The 21,028-nt window shown below is 38.3% G+C and overlaps 1 protein-coding gene and 1 long non-coding RNA gene across 9 annotated transcripts in view; one reads left to right on the top strand and one right to left on the bottom strand.

Moving 5' to 3' along the window:
• MYOZ2 (myozenin 2) overlaps positions 1-13,548 on the top strand; it is a 38,425-nt gene extending 24,877 nt beyond the window's left edge. The window contains exons 5-6 of one of the 2 annotated variants that reach the window (XM_059887614.1): positions 5,160-5,343; positions 13,107-13,548. In XM_059887614.1, the coding sequence (XP_059743597.1) occupies positions 5,160-5,343; positions 13,107-13,341 (419 nt within the window). In that variant the 3' untranslated portion in view covers positions 13,342-13,548. 2 annotated transcript variants of the gene reach the window in all.
• The window catches only part of LOC101906469 (uncharacterized), a 358,594-nt gene that overhangs the window by 320,159 nt on the left and 17,407 nt on the right, over positions 1-21,028 (bottom strand). The window lies entirely within an intron of this gene.

Below are 21,028 nucleotides of genomic sequence, written 5' to 3'. Positions count from 1 at the left end.
GCTGTATACTGTCACTCTGCCTATTAAACTTATATGCAGAGTACCTCATGCGAAATGCCCAGCTGGATGAAGCAAAAGCTGGAATCAAGATTGCCAGGAGAAATATCAATAACCTCCAATATGCAGACGCCATCACCCTTATGGCAAAAGCAAAGAGGAACTAAAGAGCTTTCTGGTGAAGGTGAAAGAGGAAAATGAAAAAGCTGGCTTAAAATTCAACATTAAAAAACTAAGATTGTGGCATCCAGGCCCATCACTTCATGGCAAATAGATGGGGAAACAGTGTAAACAGTGGCAGACTTTATTTTCTTGGGCTCCAAAATCACTGCATATGGTGACTGCAGCCATGAAATTAAAAGACACTTGCACCTTGAAAGAGAAGTTATGACCAACCTAGACAGCATATTGAAAAGCAGAGACATTACTTTGCTGAAAAAGGTCCATCTAGTCAAAGCTATGGCTTTTTCAGTAGTCATGTATGGACGTGCGAGTTGGACCATAAAGGCTGGGCGCTGAAGAATTGATGCTTTTGAACTGTTTTGTTGAAGAAGACTCTTGAGAGTCCCTTGGACAGCAAGGAGATCAAATCAGTCAATCCTCAAGGAAAATCAGTCCTGAATACTCACTGGAAGGGCTGATGCTGAAGCTGAATCTCCAATACTTTGGCCACCTGATGCAAAGGGATGCTGGCAAAGATTGAAGGCAGGAGGAGAAGGGGATGACAGAGGAATGAAATGGTTGGATGGCATCACCAACTTGATGGACATGAATTTGAGCAAGCTCCAGGAGCTGGTGATGGACAGGGAAGCCTGGCGTGCTGCAGTCCATGGGGTCGCAAAGAGTCGGACATGACTGAGCAACTAAACTGATTATAAACTATGAAATTTCAAAAAGAATAAAAAAGTTCTACCCTCAAGGAATTCATAGACAGGGACAGAGGACAAATGTCCATGCTATATTTGTAGTCTCATTTTCTCTCTGCCATACAAACTTCAATATCATATGTATATTTTATTTACTATCAGGAACAATCTATGTATATTTACACACAAACACATACATATATTCAAATATATATATAGAGAGAGATATAAATTTTGAAAGTATAAATTAATATAGCTACTTAAAGTTTAAATATTCAATTATTAAATATTAGGGCATGTCTGTAATATAGACTAAGAAAAGGGAGAGTTTCAAGGTTATCAGATAGCTTGCAAGGAAGAAAGAGTAATGGGTCCTTCGTTCTTGGTTGATGAGTTGAAAAGGACAACTATAGATTCAGAGTACAAACTATAGATTATCCGAATTTAGCAAAGGCTACTATGAAAGCCCAGGCAAGAAACGTACAGGGCCTGAACCAGGTATGGAAATGAGAAGGAAAGAGAGAATTTGCTAGAAACAGTTACTTCCCAGTGTTCTGTTTGCAAATCACTTGCATTAAATGTGTAAGCCACATCTGAGACCTCCTGTCTCTGGAAGGAAGAATCTATTATCAACATTTTAAGTAGGTGCCCATGGTGATTCAGAAAATGCAAAGTTGAGAAGCCTATTTAAGAAATCCTTAAGTATAGCTGGTAATACTTAGTGATTTGTTGTGGGAATGAAAGATTGTTTAGGAGAGTGCTTCTGTCTCAGACATCTAAGAATAGTGATAACATTTGTTAAGATGATCAATATACAGAAAGTAGCAGAATGTATTGGAAAACAGCTGCATATAGGTCTAGACAGATTATAAAGGATGTCAGGGCAACAGTAATTTTGGATGAATGTAATAGCGAAAAGCAAAGGAGAAAAGGAAAGATATAAGCATCTGAATGCAGAGTTCCAAAGAATAGCAAGAAGAGATAAGAAAGCCTTCCTCAATGATCAGTGCAAAGAAATAGAGGAAAACAACAGAATGGGAAAGACTAGAGATCTCTTCAAGAAAATTAGGGATACCAAGGGAACATTTCATGCAAAGATGGGCTCGATAAAGGACAGAAATGGTATGGACCTAATGGAAGCAAAAGACATTAAGAAGAGGTAGCAAGAATACATAGAAGAACTGTACAAAAAAGATCTTCAAGACCAAGATAATCACAATGGTGTGATCACTGACCTAGAGCCAGACATCCTGGAATGTGAAGTCAAGTGGGCCTTAGAAACAATCACTATGAACAAAGCTAGTGGAGGTGATGGAATTCCAGGTGACCTATTTCAAATCCTGAAAGATGATGCTATGAAAGTGCTGCACTCAATATGCCAGCAAATTTGGAAAACTCAGCAGTGGCCACAAGACTGGAAAATGTCAGTTTTCATTCCAGTCCCAAAGAAAGGCAATGTCAAAGAATGCTCAAACTACCGCACAATTGCACTCATCTCACATGCTAGTAAAGTAATGCTCAAAATTCTCCAAGCCAGGCTTCAGCAGTACGTGAACCGTGAACTTCCAGATGTTCAAGCTGGTTTTAGAAAAGGCAGAGGAACCAGAGATCAAATTGCCAACATCCGCTGGATCATCGAAAAAGCAAGGGAGTTCCAGAACATCTATTTCTGCTTTATTGACTATGCCAAAGCCTTTGACTGTGTGGATCACAATAAACTGTGGAAAATTCTGAAAGAGATGGGAATACCAGACCACCTGATCTGTCTCTTGAGAAACTTGTATGCAGGTCAGGAAGCAACAGTTAGAACTGGACATGGAACAACAGACTGGTTCCAAATAGGAAAAGGAGTACGTCAAGGCTGTATATTGTCACCCTGCTTACTTATCTTCTATGCAGAGTACATCATGAGAAACACTGGGCTGGAAGAAGCACAAGCTGGAATCAAGATTGCTGGGAGAAATATCAATAACCTCAGATATGCAGATGACACCACATTTATGGCAGAAAGTGAAGAGGAACTAAAAAGCCTCTTGATGAAAGTGAAAGAGGAGAGTGAAAAAGTTGGCTTAAAGCTCAACATTCAGAAAATGAAGATCATGGCATCTGGTCCCATCACTTCATGGGAAATAGATGGGGAAACAGTGGGAACAGTGTGACTTTATTTTTTGGGGCTCCAAAATCACTGCAGATGGTGATTGTAGCCATGAAATTAAAAGACGCTTACTCCTTGGAAGGAAAGTTATGAGCAACTTAAATAGCACATTGAAAAGCAGAGACATTACTTTGCCAACAAAGGTCCGTCTAGTCAAGGCTATGGTTTTTCCAGTGGTCGTGTATGGATGTGAGAGTTGGACTGTGAAGAAGGCTGAGCACCAAAGAATTGATGCTTTTGAACTGTGGGGCTGGAAAAGACTCTTGAGAATCCCTTGGACTGCAAGGAGATCCAACCAGTCCATTCTGAAGGAGATCAGTCCTGGGATTTCTTTGGAAGGAATGATGCTAAGGCTGAAACTCCAGTACTTTGGCCACCTCATGTGAAGAGTTGACTCATTGGAGAAGACTCTGATGCTGGGAGGGATTGGGGGCAGGAGGAGAAGGGGACGACAGAGAATGAGATGGCCGGATGGCATCACTGACTTGATCAACGTGAGTCTGAGTGAACTCCGGGAGTTGGTGATGGACAGGGAGGCCTGGCCTGCTGCGATTCATGGGGTCGCAAAGAGTCGGACACGACTGAGTGACTGAACTGAACTGAACTGAAGCAGAGAAAAGCAGCCTACTGAAGAGACTGCCATTTGATGCTGGAGACAATCAGAAGAAAATTAAATTACTACAAACAAATAGCTGCCTATTGGTGGAATTATCAAGAGTTTTTGAAAAAGAGAAACTAATTTTTAGTGTATAGAAAGAGTAGGCATGGTTTAACATAATAAAAGAGAAAACATCTTAGAGAAGGAAAAGAGCATCATGGAAACCTAAAAGTAGCAGTGACTGCATAGCAGAGGTTCTGATATGACAGAAGAGAGAACTCTTTAAAAGAGATAACTAGACAGTAAGGTAGTGTAGCTGGAAAGTAAACAGTTCTGCCTTTGAGGACCTGAAGAATGTCAGTTAATGTATGTGAAAATGGTTTCACATTTATGCCAGGAATTGTGATTTTTAAATGATACTTACAGAAAACTTCTGGCTCATGGGAGAAGAATAAATTGAGGAGGTAAGACTGGAAGCAGAAAGGTTAGAAATCCTCAGGAACAAAGTAAACAAAGGATAGGCACATCAGGGAATAAGAAGGGCCTGACAAAGACAGTGGAGACAAGCTACTTCACCATTTTGAAGCTTGAACATTTGACAGGCCACTCAGCAATTTCAGGCTTCCCTGATGGCTCAGAAGGTAGAGAGTCCATCTGCAATGTCGGAGATCTGGGTTCGATCCCTGGGTTGGGAAGATTCCCCTGGAGAAGGGAATGGTTACCCACTCCAGTATTCTTGAAACTTCCCTGACAGTCTAGTGCTTAAGACTCCGCACTTCAAAAGCATCAGGTGCTGGTTCGATCCCTGGTTGGGGACTAAGATCCCACATCCAAGGACAAAAAAAAAAAAAATTGGGCTTCCCAGGTGGCACTAATGGTTAAAAACAAAAACAAACAAACAAAAAAACCTGCCTGCCAATGCAGAGGCATAAGAGTTGTGGGTTTGATCCCTGGGTCACGAGATGCCCTGGAGGAATACATGGCAACGCACTCTAGTATTCTTGCCTAAAGAATTCCATGGACAGAGGAGTCTGGAGGGCTGAGGTCCAAAGAGTCAGACACGACTTGAAGCAACTTAGACGCATGTAAGCACGCAGCAATTTTAGATAGTCAACACCTGAACATTACCTATAAAGAATCAGCTCCCAGGGGACGGAGATCTGTCTTTATTGATATTTCCACAGAACCTAGTTTCTAAATTAATGCAGTAACTGTGGTATATAAGGCCTAGTATAAATTAATGTAAGGTGCACAATTAATAGTTTCACTGAACAAATATATACTATGACAGTCAAGGAAGAAACTAACTGTATAATTTGGTAAAATGAAACACTAAGGGGTTTCTTTTGAAAATTCCATAAATTTAAAGGGATTTAAAAATGTCTAATGCTGTAGGACTACTCTTTTCTGAGAGATCATAAAAAGAATGCATTTTTGATAAATTTACCCCTGTAAGAAAAATTAAACATGGTAAAATGCTAGGTGGAATTTAGTAACTCTCAGGAACTCTGTGTTTACTTATTCTTGCAATATTTTTCCAAAGGATATTCTGGACCACTGAAGGAAATTCCTCCTGAAAGATTCAACACCACAGCTGTCCCTAAGTACTACCAGTCGCCCTGGGAACAGGCCATTAGCAATGATCCGGAGCTTTTAGAGGCTTTATACCCTAAATTTTTCAAGCCTGAAGGAAAGGCAGAATTGCCTGATTACAGGAGCTTTAACAGGTAATTCAATTACCCTGGAAGACACTTCAGCATGCAATACAAAGGCTGTTATATCACAGTATGGAGAACTGAATCCCCTGGTAGGAAAAAAAAAAACCAAAAAACTATAAGCAATATATAATATCTTTGCCTAGGCAAAGACTCATTTTTGCAGTATTACTAATATGGTACATTTTTAGTATAAAAATGAAGGCTATGAATCACAAACTATCACTGTTATAAGATCATCTCCAACATTTTAAAAAGCAATTTTAATACTGATTTCTAATGTGAAGGTTGATATTAGTTTATGTGTTGCTCCAAACAATCTTGTTAGTCACTACATAGATGACAAACTAAAAAATCATTTTAAGTCAGATCTGTGTTCAAAGAAATTATATTATGGGAATTACAGAGATGCACAGTTGTTTTTTAGTAGAATATTCCAAATCTTTCAGTGGAATATTTTGCTTTTCTAACTGAATAAAACTTGAAACTATTTTCAGAGATCTTAAAAATCTTACAAATAGTCTCACACTTTGAATGTTTAACATTTCTGTTAACAAGTTTACTTTGTGTCCGAAGGCAATAAAAATTTAAACCAACAAGATACAGTCTCAAATGGTGCCAAAGAAAAGAAAATTCTGCTTTTGAAACAATAATCTTTCACTGGATAAGTGGTAGGAGGTAGGAGATGGGTGATGAAATGGACGGGAATGTTTTCATTTACAGAAGAAATTGACCCCAGAATGAAGAGGGAAAAACAAAACATACTGAATGAAAAGGAAAAAGCTAATGCACTAAATACCAAACTCAAATATTGGATTTCAGTGGCAGAAGAACATTTCTTTCTTCATTTAATTCAGAAAAAATAAATAAAAGAATAAAAGTGATTTTTGGAATTAATAAATACAAGGTTGCTGCTGCGAAGTCGCTTCAGTCGTGTCCGACTCTATGCGACCCCAGAGATGGCAGCCCACGAAGCTCCCCTGTCCCTGGGATTCTCCAGGCAAGAACACTGGAGTGGGTTGCCATTTCCTTCTCCAATGTATGAAAGTGAAAAGTGAAAGTGAAGTCACTCAGTCGTGTCCGACTCTTCGTGACCCCATGGACTGCAGCCTACCAGGCTCCTCCATCCATGGGATTTTCCAGGCAAGAGTACTGGAGTGGGGTGCCATTGCCTTCTCCAAATACAAGGTTAACTGACCAAATTCACCCTAAATCTGATAATGTTCAACTCCAGCCTCTTGTATCCAATGGATAACAATATACTCTTATACTCCCTTGGACGTGTGGCTTGTGCAATTGCATGGGGCCCCACAATTAAAAAGGCCATAGCTGATTTAAACTTTTGCTTTAATGTCTGAAATTCCTAACAAGCTTTAAACAAAGAGTCCCGAGTTTTCATTTTGCACTGTGCCCTACAAAAGTGTTTAGATCAGATCCCAGGCTCTAAATTTTACAAGTTCCTCTGTACTCAGGAAAATGTTCCCTTAAAGTAATTATCTTAGTCCATGATGTGTTCCCCCACGCCCTGCTTATATTTCTCTCTTTTCTTGTTTGTGAGTTCATTGAAATTAAGACCTACTACAATCTTTCCATCTTTGAATTCACAGCATATAGCAGTGTCTAGATATAATCGGGCTTCTCAGGTAGTGCTAGTGGTAAAGAACCTGCCTGTCAATGCAGAAGACACAGGATATGCGGGTTTGATCCCTGAGTCAGAAAGATCCCCTGGAGGAGGAAATGGCAACCCACTCCAGTATTTGTGCCTGGAGAATCCCATGGACAGAGGAGCCTGGTGGCCTATAGTCCACAGTGTCGCAAAGAGTCGGACACGGCTGAAGCAACTTAGCACACACACACACAATTTTTTATATGAGTAAATGAATGAACGAACAAATGAACTAATTATAGGTTTATAATGGTAAACTTCCAAAATCACAAAACATTTTCTTGGACATCTTGAACATCTAAGAATATGAAGTTTTATGTATGCAGTGAGTCAAATTTTACTCTTAATGACTCTTCAATCCACTAAATCAAATGACAAAATGTGGGACATTAAATCACTCACTTATATCACAGATGTGAGTCCTCAATATACTGCTCTACTTAGAAACGATCTCAAAAGGCCCAATACTCCTTAAGAATTATGTCCAAGGCGTACAACAAATGGTAGTAGAGAAGAGCAGGCTTCAGTGAGTCTGAATACCTGGGTTTAAATTCTGATTCTATACATTATTAGGTGGGTGACATTGGGTAAGCCATTTAATTATTTGTGTTTCAGTTTCATCTATTAAAAGGGGATAGAAAAAGAATCAACTCAAGTAGTTGTTTTGAGAATTTAATGAGACAATCATGTAAAGCCTTGGTACTCAAAGTGTGGTGAGACCAGTTGTGCTGGCATCACCTGAGAACTGGTTAGAAATGAATCTCAGGACACATACTAGATTGACTGAATTAGCATCTGTAGCTTAACAAGATCTCAAGGTGGTTTCCATACTAACAGAGCAGGTACACAGCACTCTGTTGATAAATATTAGCTTTCATTATTACTATACCTTCTGAAGTTTAATGATCACACAGCACCTGACTGATAATTTAAATTCTTAAAGTTCTTTTCCTAACCAAACTCTCTCACCCCCAGAGTAATGGTTTTAGGCCCTGGACATGAAAGACTATACTGATATGATTGCTGAAATCCTGCATTAGACTGAAGTTAATGCATTACTCAGTAATCTGTTGTTATCCATATTTTCCACAGCGATTTGGGGAAATATTGTAAGAGGCCAGGCATCTTGAGAAAAGATGTAAGAAAGATGTATGTTTACAGAAAGTAAAACATACTGTTCTTCAGAAAAAAAAAAAACAAAAAACTAGAAGACAAGAAAATTACGGGCCAATAAGACATGAGAGCTTCCCTGGTGGCTCAAAGAATCTGCCTACCATTCAGGAGATCCTGGTTCAATCCCTAGCTCAGGAAGATAACCTGGAGAACGGAATAGCTACCCACTCCAGTATTCTTGCCTGGAGAATTCCATGGACAGAGTAGCCTGGCGGGCTACAGTTCATTGGATAGAAAACAGCAGACATGACTGAGTGAGTGACACTTTCACTTATGGTAAAGAATTTGCCTGGAATGTGGAAGACATGGGTTTGATCCCTAGGTTGGGAAGATCCCCTGGAGGAGGGCATGGCAATCCACTCCAGTATTCTTGTTGGAGAATTCCCATGGACAGAGGAGCCTGGCATGCTGCAGTCCAAGTGGTTGCAACGAGTCGGACATGACTGAGCAACTAAGCACACACAGCAAGACATGAGATTCTATACTACTACTGCATTGGCCAAAACCTGCATTCTTTCAGGTTTTTCTGTAACATCTTATGGAAACCCTAAAGGAGCAAAATTTTTGGCCAGTCCAATATATGACACAGTGACATGTGCTATAGCCATCATTGAGGTCACCTATCTACCCTGGGGACACTGAAGATTTTATCTGGCTCTCAGTCTTTTTCCCCAGGACTATTCCTGTCATCACTTTCTGGTGGCTTAAATGATTCACTGAACTCTCAGCCCTTTTAAGTCCTTGACTGTATTGCTTTAAAGGATCTCTCTCTCAATCCCATCTTAGTCACTACTGACTTTCCTTAAAGTTTGCCATTACCAATATCTATGCTACTGCTGCTGCTTAGTCACTTCAAGTCATGTCTGACTGTGTGACTTCATGGACTATAGCCCACCAGGCTCCTCTGTCCATGGAATTCTCCAGGCAAGAGTACTGGAGTAGATTGCCAGAACCTCCTCCAGAGGATCTTCCCAACCCAGGTCTCCTGCATTGCAGGCAGATTCTTTACCACTGAGCTACCAGGGAAGCCGACCAATATCTGCATCATCTTCAAAATCTAAATTTCAAGCATCTCACTACCACATTTTATCTTTAATTTTTTCATTTATTATTTATTTCAATCATGCTTCAGGCCCACACATCAAACCCATCTCATTTTTCAAAGTCCATCATTCATTTCCTCCTTACTTTACTAGACTCCATAGTCCCTTACTATTATCATCCAGAAATTAAGATAGTCAAGAAAGATCACAGGTGACTGAGCTTCAAAGAAAATCAGATCTCTTCTAGGTTTTAAAATGATCTCCACAATACTGGAGAATTTATAGTCCTGCCAATTCCATTGTCCAAATGTTTATGAGGATCCTCTAGGCAAAATACATTAAACAGTTATGTATATTGAGCAAGATATAAAGATATATCAGAGAGAATTCCAGTCCTCTTGGAGTGTAGTCTGATAAGAAATTAGGCAGACAGACTATTGAATATAATGAAAGATGAAAATGAGGTTACAGGGAGGTAAAAATAGAGTTCATGGAAACTTAGGGGAGAAAGAGTTTAGTTCTGGCTGTAGGAGATCAGGGAAAGCTCAAGAATAAAATTAAATATCAAATACTTAAGTATAAATTACTTAAAACTTAAAGGGGATTTAGAAACGTCAGTAATGACAGTCAGAGCACTCCAGGCAGAGAAAAATGAGTGAGTAAACGCAGTGACGTTGGAGAGCACAAGGAGAAGCTGCTGCTGCTGCTGCTGCTGCTAAGTCGCTTCAGTCGTGTCCGACTCTGTGCGACCCCACAGACAGCAGCCCACCAGGCTCCTCTGTCCCTGGATTCTCCAGGCAAGAACACTGGAGTGGGTTGCCATTTCCTTCTCCAACAAGGCGAAGAGCAAGCAGTATATCAGTTTGACTGGAACAAAGACTAAACGAAAGTGTATAGGGTAAAACTAGCAGGATTGACCTTTCCACTACGATGTCAAAGTCATTTTTTTCCACACACACAACACACCAAACCTGTTTCTCCTTGCCTTCTACCAGCAAGCTACTGAAACTCTAAACCGTGGAATAATCCTTGATCTTTACATTTCCCTCACAATTTTCATCCAATCTGTCAGCATATCCTGTTGACCCTCCCTGTAGAACACATCCTGAAACCACCCACTTCTTCAAGGAAAACACTTGAAATCTAAGCTACCGTCATTTCTCACCTGAATTGGTACCATATCTCCTCTTCGTTCTTGTCCACCTATACTTGTTCACACAGTACCAGGTGCCAGAGTAATCTTTATTAAAATTTTCTCAAGTTATACCTCCTGTTTTTGTTGTTCAGTTGCTCATTCCTGTCCAGTTCTTTGCGACCCCATAGATTGCAGCACGCCAGGATTCCCTGTCTTTCACCATCTCTTGGAACTTGCTCAAAGTCCATTAAGTTGGTGATACCATCCAAGCATCTCGTCTCTTGTTATTCCCTTCTGTTCCTGCTTTCAATCATTTCCAGCAACAGGGTCTTTTTCTAATTAGTTGGCTCTTCACATCAGGTGGCCAAAATATTGGAGCTTCAGCTTCAGCATCTGTCCTTCCAATGAATATTCAGGACTGATTTCCTTGAGGATTGACTGATTTGATCTTCTTGCAGTCCAAGGGACTTTCAAGAGTCTTCTCCAACACCACAGTTCAAAAGCATCAATTCTTTGGTGCTCAGCCTTCTTCACAATCCGACTCTCACATCCATACATGACTACTGGAAAAACCAAAGCTTTAACTAGATGGACCTTTGTTGGCAAAGTAATGTCTCTGCTTTTAAATATGCTGTCCGGGTTGGTCATAGCTTTTCTTCCAAGGAGCAAGCATCTTTTAATTTCATGGCTGCAGTCACCATCTGCAGTGATTTTGGAGCCCCCAAAATAAAGTCTGTCACTGTTCCCATTGTTTCCCCATCTATTTGCCATGAAGTGATGGGACCAGATGCCATGATCTTCGTTTTTTGAATGTTGAGTTTTAAGCCAGCATTTTTACTCTCCTCTTTCACCTTCAGGAAGAGGCTCTTTAGTTTCTCTTTGCTTTCTGCCGTAAGGGTGGTGTCATCTGCATATCTGAGATTATTGATATTTCTCCCAGCAATCTTGATTTGGGCTGTGCTTCATCCAGCCCCATGTTTCTCATGATGTACTCTGTACAGAAGTTACATAAGCAAGGTGACAATATACAGCCTTGATGTACTCCTTTCCCAATTTGGAACCAGTCTGTTGTTCCATGTCCGGTTATAACTGTTGCTTCTTGACCTGCATACAGGTTTTGCAGGAGGCAGGTCAGGTGGTCTGGTATTCCCATCTCTTGAAGAATCTTCCACAGTTTGTTGTGATCCACACAGTCAAAGGCTTTAGTGTAGTCAATGAAGCAGAATTAGATGTTTTTCTGGGATTCTCTATTTTTCTATGATCCAAGCAAGTGTTGGCAATTTGATCTCTGGTTCCTGTCTTTTCTAAATCCAGCTTGAACATCTGGAAGTTCACGGTTCATGTACTATTAAAGCCTGGCTTGGAGAATTTTGAGCATTACTTTACTAGCGTGTGAGATGAGCCCAATTGTGCAGTAGTTTGAACATTCTTTGGCATTGCCTTTGGGAATGGAATGAAAACTGACCTTTTTCAGTTTTCAATGACTTTCCTTCACACTTACAATGAAATCCATGTTCTTTACTGGACACATGGATTTCCTCACAATCTACCCCTCTGTCCTCTCTCCCTTCTACCATTCCCCTCACTTACCTGTCTAGCAACATGGGCTTTCTTTCCTTTCTGAAAAGGTCAACATTATTTCTGCCTTAGATTCTTTGTATTAATTACTCTATCTGAAATGCTGAAGTGCTTCTGTTATATTGTCCATGGCTAACTTCTGACCTTCAGATGGCAGTTTAAATGTCACCTCTTCAGAGAAGTCTTTTCTCCCTATCTACTCATTCAGTTATGCTCTATTGTATCACCCTATTTTAAATTTCTCATAGCTCTTATTACTGAATGTTTGTATGTTTACTGTTTTATTAAAAATTTTATTAAAAACTAAAAATTATTTTTATTGAAGTATAATTAACTTACATGTTTATTTTTTGTCTATCTCTTTCACTAGAAATATAAAACCTTACACTCTGACTACATTGCTCACTGCCATATGTCCAGCATTTATAAATGTGCCTGGCACTGGATGATTAATTAATGGCTAAGTCAAAGAAAGCTAAACTGTTACGTGACATCTTGAATGCCAAGATAAGGAAGGTGGACTTTCTTCAGATGAGTAGAAGGATTTCGATGTTTTTGGGGCACAGCTAGAAAAACGCAAAGATACATTTCTTACCCTCAAAGAACTTATAATTCACAGATGACCTAAACCAAATCATATTCTGAAAAATAGAAGCTGACAATACCAAATGCCATATTATTAACAGATGCACTATAAGACTAACATAAAACAATCAATGCTATAGGAATTTGGTTAAGAAAGGGAGTGAGGGCTTGGGGTAGTTAGGGGGAAGTTAAAATTTAAAGGCCACAGGATATATACAGGTGGAAAGGAGGCACAGAGGAAATACCTTTTTTTTTTTTTTCTCCCCCAGAGGAAATAAGCAAGTGTAACATTGTTAGCAAAGGCAGGGAGGCAAGAAATGTGTGTGATGACTCAGCGTCCAGGGAACAGAATGGTTCAGTCCAAAACTAAGAGTACATACAAAAGGTCTTTACACAAATTCATTATTAAATATCTGTTTTATCATAAGGGCATGGTCCTTGAATGGAAACGCTTACTTCAGAGGTCAAAAATTGAAACCCTACTAAGACTATAACACAACAACATGCCCCATAAGATCATGCATTAAATTGTTTTCTATTTTCTGGCAAATAAATTTGAACATTAATTTATTCTTTTTCTTTTCACTCCTCACAGAGTTGCCACCCCATTTGGAGGTTTTGAAAAAGCATCAAAAATGGTTAAATTCAAGGTTCCAGATTTTGACCTACTACTTCTAACAGATCCCAGGTTCATGGCCTTTGCCAATCCTCTTTCTGGCAGACGGTCCTTTAATAGGACTCCGAAGGGATGGATATCTGAGAATATTCCTATAGTTATAACAACTGAACCTACAGAGGATAACACCATACCAGAATCAGAAGACCTATAAAAGAAAGTTGTATGTGCGACAAAAACCTCTGAATATAAATGTTGCTGTATTATTATTCTACTTACTGGCAAAGCCACTAACACTCTTCAATAGTAGCAATAATTAATAGCAATTTAGCACTTTTCCTTTTATGGCATTTAATTTCAATCTCAGATCAAAATCTAATAAACAATTCAAAATCTTATTAAAAAAAAAACTTTTAACTCACTTGTCTGTACTCATAATCTTGTTACTGCTTGGTTAAACAATTCGGTCTCCACACTGGAAAAGTCCAGAAAAGTTACTGACAACAAAGGGTTTCATCTTTGTTGCCTTTAATATAAGCTATTCCTGAATAAAGTTTTTAGATGGATCTAGAATCAAAATACAGTGCAAAAATATTTAGATTAATTCAGAGTTTTATTTAAGGGATGAAAGCTATAGAAGTTGATATACAAGCATATATTGATGGAGAAAAGGGTTGGGTTCTTCTTTTCTGACAAGCTTCCACGATAAAATAACTTTTCTAGATGAAGTTTTTTCAATAGTCTTTCTTAAAATTTCAAATTTCTTAGAACTTTGAAATTGCTTTATATTTTTCAACATGCTTTGAATCATCAGATAATTATTCCAGATGACAGTCTCCAGAGTTCAATTGGGTTATTATTGTTGTCTAGTATTAAGTCAACGATATGGAGAGAAAATGACCCAAAGAACGTCATACTATTGTAGTTTTCATGACCAAGGTATACTTGGAATTCAAGTTCTGCAAATCCTAATGTTGTGTGTTGTTTAGGTTCAACTTTATGAATACATTTTTAGAAGAGTAATAACAAGACATGCTAATAGACATACAAATAAGTATGTATATGAGGGAGAGAGAAAGTATGTAATTTGAATTAGCAGCTTTCTCTGCTGAATCTTTAAATTCTGCTCAAATCTTTAAGCTCTAGGGAGTACATGCCATAAAAGCAAGAAATGGAAGAAGACAAGAGCATTTGAATGTAATACAGCACATTTCTGTCATAAATATATGAAAATATTAGTATAAAGGACTCAAATTAACATAAAGTTATAGGTATATTTAAAAATATGATTGAATATACAACATGGAGTTGGAAAGAAATAAATACTAATTCTTCCCATTTCAATTCAGTTAAACGTTCTGTGGTAGATGTTTATATCAGAGAAGAAATGTCTCATACACAGAAAACTACCTACCAGATTAAGTTTAGGAGACTGGAAGAAGGAAAGTGCACAACAGAGTAATGAAAATGGCATGTAGCAACATCACATATTTATAAAAGTATGTAATCCTGAACATGCCCAATCTCATCTGATCTTGGAAGCTAAGCAGGGTCGGGCCTGGTTAGTACTTGGATGGGAGACTTCCTGGGAATACCAGGTACAGTAGGCTTTTTGGGATTCCCTAGTGGCTCAGAGGATAAAGCATCTGCCTGCAATGCAGGAGACCCAGGTTCAATCCCTGGGTTGGGAAGATCCCCTGGAGAAGGAAATGGCAACCCACTCCAGTATTCTTGCCTGGAGAATCCCATGGACAGAGGACCCTGGTGGGCTACAGTCCACAAGGTTGCAAAGAGTCGGACACGACTGAGTGACTTCACTTTCTTTCTTTATTTCACTTTGGTGGTTGTGTTGCAGGAAGGGGGATCCTTTCCAAGGCCTGAAACTGAGCTCTTGTCTAACACTCGGAAATGAATTGTCTGAGGAGACACATGTGCTGACAAAGCAAGAGATTTTATTGGGAAAGGGAACCTGGGTGGAGAGCAGTAGGGTAAGGGAACCCAGGAGAACAGCTCTGCTGCGGCTCAGTCTTGGGTTTTATGGTGATGGGATTAGTTTCCCAGTGGTCTTTGACCAATCATTCTAATTTAGAGTCTCTCCTGGTGGCGCACGCCACCCACCCTGGCCAGGCACCATAGTAACCATTTGCATGAGTTTTTTTTTTTTTTCCCCTTGTTTAGGAATTTTATTATTATTATTTTTATTTTTAAACTTTACATAATTATATTAGTTTTGCCAAATATCAAAATGAATCTGCCACAGGTATACATGTGTTCCCCATCCTGAACCCTCCTCCCTCCTCCCTCCCCATACCATCCCTCTGGGTCGTCCCAGTGCACTAGCCCCAAGCATCCAGTATCGTGCATCGAACCTGGACTGGCATCTCGTTTCATACATGATATTTTACATGTTTCAATGCCATTCTCCCAAATCGATCCTGATAAGGAATACGGAACTAATAAGCCACCACCAACCTGAAGAGTTCAGGAAAGGTTGAAAGGAGACACCGTGTGTCTGTCCACTTCCCAACATCCCTCTCGCTAGCATCCATCTTGGCTGAGTGATGCGTGCGCCACCAAGAAAGACTCTGAATTAGAATGATTGGCCAAAGACCACTGGGAAACTAATCCCATCACCATAAAACCCAAGACTGAGAGCCACGGGGCAGAGCTGTTCTCCTGGGTTCCCTTACCCTACTGCTCTCCACCTGGGTTCCCTTTCCCAATAAAATCTCTTGCTTTGTCAGCACATGTGTCTCCTCGGACAATTCATTTCCGAGTTGTTAAACAAGTGCCCAGTTTCAGACCCTGGAAGGGGTCCCCCTTCCTGCAACAGTTGTTTTGATGATCTTCAAACTTGAAAGCAGAGAAATTAAAAAAAAAATGCTTATGAAAAATGCAATCTCTAGAAAGGAACAATATCAATATATTTATATATATTATCATTGTAGGGAATTTGTTTTATTTAAAATATATCTTTAAGATATTTTAGTTTTATGTTTTGGTGTTTACTCATTTCACTTATTTTATTTAATTTGTTTTTTGGCCACACCAAGCAGGCTTGTGGGATCTTAGTTCTCTGACCAGAGACTGAAACTGGGCCCTTGGCAGAGAAAGCAGATTCCTAACCATTGGACTGCCAGGGAATTCCCCGTTTACCTGTTTTAAAATAACAGTGTTGGCATCTGTAATAAACTCTAGATATCAGAGAACCTTCATGCTTTTTTTTTTGTTTAATCTTTTAAAAAAGAAAAAGAATTAGTCCCATTCTATTATGTATTTTGATGAAATGGTTTAGTTATTAGCAATTCAAAATGCTATTTTTCATTACACTGAAATTTTATTACGTTATTGTAATTCTCTCAAAGTAGTTGAACTCTATGCTCAGTGTCACCACTCTGACAATCACCAAAAGGGGATCAGCAATTAAATATGTTAGCTATAGAACAGTATTCTCCATTTCATAAAGGAAAATTTTTTAATTTTTAAGTATTTTTTTTAATTGGTTAGAAAATAATGGAATAACTCTCTGCTCACTATTGTATTTCTTCCTTTCCTGGGAAGTGTCTATTAATTCTAATTCAGCTGTCTGACACCTTTAGAAATGCCAAATTTCACACTCTGGTTGCTACACAATTAGAATTTGAAAGGAATTTTGAATGGGTTTTTCACTGATCTGAAAAGCAGCTAAATCTTTCTAAGTCTGAAGAAATATGATAGCCTTTTCAGAACAGCGAAAGACTGTGGCATTTTTTTTCCACCCACATTTGTACATATGGAAAATGAAACAGAAGAGAAAAAAAGTTAAAAGAAAATGAATAAAAATAACATTTGCTGATGGACTACTAAATGCCAGGCACTATACTCACTACTTAATGGTGTAGTAGTATTTTGGAAAAAAAAAAAAAGCCTAATAATGGCTACTTAATGTGTATTTTAAAATATTATATTTATTTATTTTGGCTGTACCATACCACACAGATTTGCAGGATCTTAGTTCCCCAACTCGGAGAAGGCAATGGCACCCCACTCCAGTACTCTTGCCTGGAAAATCCCACAGACGGAGGAGCCTGGTGGGCTGCAGTCCATGGGATCACTAAGAGTCGGACACAACTAAGCAACTTCACTTTCACTTTTCACTTTCACGCATTGGAGAAGGAAATGGCAACCCACTCCAGTGTTCTTGCCTGGAGAATTCCAGGGACATGGGAGTCTGGTGGGCTGCCGTCTATGGGGTTGCATAGAGTCAGACACGACTAAAGCGACTAAGCAGCAGCAGCAGTTCCCCAACTAGGGACTGAAGCCAGCCCATCACAGTGAAAGCACCTTGTACTAACCACTGGACTGCTAGGGAATTCCCTGTATTTTTAACATCATTTTATTTTTGTGATTATCCTGTGAGAACTGTATTATAAATAATCTCCATTTTGTGTTAGAAAAGTGAGCCTCAGGGAACTAGAGTGACTAGCTTAATACTAGCTTCAAAGTGGAAGAACTTGGTGAGTCTGAATCTAAAACATATGCTCTAAGAACTCATAATTCATAACTTCTCCTTCAGAAATAACTTCAACGTTAAAATTATTTTATTACTAGACAAAATAATAAAAAATCTCCATCATATTAATATTAACTTTGCAAAAATATATCTATAAATTGAGTAATTTTAGAGTCATCCATTAAAGTCATTCAGGTACTCATAAAAAGCTAAACTTTCAGATTTTCAAACAAGCAATGTGCATGCTTAATTATTAAAATTTTTTTTTAGTTGTGTCCAACTCTTTTTGTAATTCTGTGGACTGTTCCATGTAATCTTTTTTTCCCCTCTCCCCCGTAAGGACAAAGAAGGGAGAAAGAAGAGTAAATAAAGAGGACAGAAATATAAAACACTAATACCCATAAGGCTGAATGAAGTGTAGTAACACACCAAACACATTCATTTAAATGAAAATATTTTCTACTTTTCAAAACTTTAGAAGAATTTGTATTATACTGTTCAATAGAATTCTGGGTCATAAAATTATATCTATTTTATTTAGCCAATTTCTTGTTGATCAGCTGGTCAGCTGCTTTCTGGATAATACTAGAGCTACATTAACAACTAGACCAGTGTTCATTCTTGGCTTTTAACTCTTCATTCCCTTCAATCATTTCTCAAGGCTAATACTCCATTTCTTAATTCAATATTTGAAAGGACTTGATAATTTAAAGTAACTAATTATTGGTTATTATAAAATCAAGGTAAATATGGAAAATAATTTTTAGTCAAAATGATCACTTACTGCATCCACTGAAAATTTCACATTTTCTAAATAGACTCATTTATAAATGTTTTAGCAGCTTGGAAATGGAGAGAGCCAATCACTTTCACAAAGGCTGATGTGGAGCAAAATGTCCAGTCAGTGAGAGTGAAAAGTACATCCTGAACTTTCCAACTCACGGCACAGCTGTACCAGCACACTTATTAATTCTGGAATTTCCTCACTCTGCTGCTTATGCAAGATAAAACTTACATGACATCATTGCAGTTTCTCAGCCACAACTGCTTTTTATTAAGCTTAGCTAAGTATTGCTCTGAATGCCCCTTTTCTTATGAAAAATACTTTCGACCTCCACATGCTCTATTCTGTAGGAAGAAGGGCAGTTTACTTTCTATGAAAGGTGGAAGAATGCCAGGTTTTTGCCAAAAGAACAAGCAAGGGGAATCTATTTCAAACTAACTGATCAAAGCACTTCACAAATACACAAAAGGATTTTTAGAAAATTATAATACTTTAAAAAGTTTAACTTTTCAGAGCTAAGAAAAAGGCAAAATTGTAAAACTGTATAAGAATTTCAATAGCTGAAGATGCTGTATTATTAGATTAAAAAAAGGTGTGTCCCTATTTAAATTCCTTAAATGAAAGAACTATATTTCAACTCAGGATACAAACCTCCCCTGACTTCTCAATATAATGTGATTTCAACAGGAAGATTTGGTGCATATGGGCAAAGAGCAGATGGCGGGGGAGCTATTTCTAAGAGGTTATAGTTCAGATTCAAAATGAATGTGCTTATTATTCTGGATTGTGTAATATTTTGAAATACATTTCAACAACAACTTAGGCAGTGTAGGAGATGGAGACAGTTCAGGAAACAGAACCGGAAAAAGTCAGAAAGAAAAAAGGTAAATTCTGCTGATTTGGTATAGAATTGGTATAGAAGCTGCAGCACTAGCTAGTATTATATTTATATACAGGGTCTCTTTTCTTTACTGATGTATTTTCCTACTCATAGCCAACCAATAAATTAAATTATCTGTTTCAAATATTTTTAAAGTGTAATTTGTATAGCTGTAGTACTGAGGTTTGAGGAGATACACGTTAATCAGCAGACCACCTGTTTAAAATTCTGAGTTCTCTGGAACAGAGTTGTAACTCTTTGAAAGGGAAGAGTGAACAGGGCCCGAGACGTGAGGAGATGGTGTGAAATTAAGGATCTCCTTATTGCTGTGTTATCCTGTGTAACACATCTTTGCCAAAGATCAGTTTTATATTTAGGCAACTGATGGTCCTTTTGCATTTAGGTTTTTTGTTGTTGTTACCATATACCTCATAGCATAAGAAATGGGCTCATGTGTCTTTCATCCTTTGGAATGAGCTTGACATATTTTGAATAAATGCTTTTAAATACAGTAGCAAACATTGTATTGGTGGGGTTATACTAATTAAATGTTTTAATTGTTACATGTATATTTTCTTGTATATATAAACTTTTAAAATGTCTGATTTCTCAAAAAAAAAAAAAAAAAAAAGAACAGGGGGAAGAAAGGAATGCCAGAATGAAGTAGGCTGAAAAGAAATAACTGCATTATTCTATGGTTTCTAGAGCTTTCTCCTCACTCCTTCTGAAGTAGTTTCGTTCTATGTATATCAACTGTCTAATATGAACTGTCACCTAAATACTCTTTCATTTTCTTTATCATCACTTACTTATAAACTGCATATAAAACAGTAGTTGCATTTAAATGTGCCAGCTATTTGCTGATTTATCACTAATTAATAATATAATCTCAAGCAATTTACTTTACTCTGGAATTTTGTCCAACTATTTCTGTTTCACAGGCCACTTCTGCTTAAGACCTTCCCTGACCACCCTTACTTAAGAGAGCACACATATAACCCCTTATTGTGCTTTTGTTTTTCTTTATAACCCTTATTACTTCCTAACATAATGTATTAGTCTGGGTCCTCTGAGAAGCAGAAGCCAAGATGCAGTTAAATCTGGCAAAACTAATACAATTATGTAAAGTTTAAAAATAAAATAAAATTTTAAAAAATCTGTAATAATTTTATTAGGAAAATGGAGAGACAGGTCAGAGAAAGGCTGGGAGAGACCTAAGGGACCTCATGTGGAAGTATATGGATATGTTCTAGACTGCCTGACAGTCCAGGGAAAATTCAGCAAGGTTGTTGGAAGATCTGTGAGCCAACGTCATCTGCAGAAGAGGTCCAGTGTTTCTCAGCAACATGTCTGCTTTAGGGTCACTGTCATGGTTACTCACTGGCTGGGAGCACACTGTGAAAGGCAGACTCAGCACGAACGCAGTGATGGAAGTCGGAGTAAGGAGAACTGGGGCCCTCAGTCAACTACATTGTTTAAGACCCACAAGTTGTAGGTGCCACACACAATATATTTACTCCTTGATTATTTATCTCACCCACTGGAATGAATGCTCTCTGAGGATACAGACTGCCTTTTTTGTTAGCTGCTGTATGCTCTACGCGTGATATATAGTGAAGAACAATAAATTTTTTTACATAAATAAATTCATCTTAATTATGGGGATAATTAGCTATTATTAGTAACAAAAAATTATCAAGACCACACAGTAAGAAAGCAAAGACATTTAGAATGAAGTTAGATTA

This window comes from Bos taurus, chromosome 6, assembly GCF_002263795.3.
Source record: "Bos taurus isolate L1 Dominette 01449 registration number 42190680 breed Hereford chromosome 6, ARS-UCD2.0, whole genome shotgun sequence".
Lineage (NCBI taxonomy): Eukaryota > Metazoa > Chordata > Mammalia > Artiodactyla > Bovidae > Bos > Bos taurus.
The sequence above is the reverse complement of the archived record's forward strand: the minus strand, read 5'-3'. Positions and strand labels throughout refer to the sequence as shown.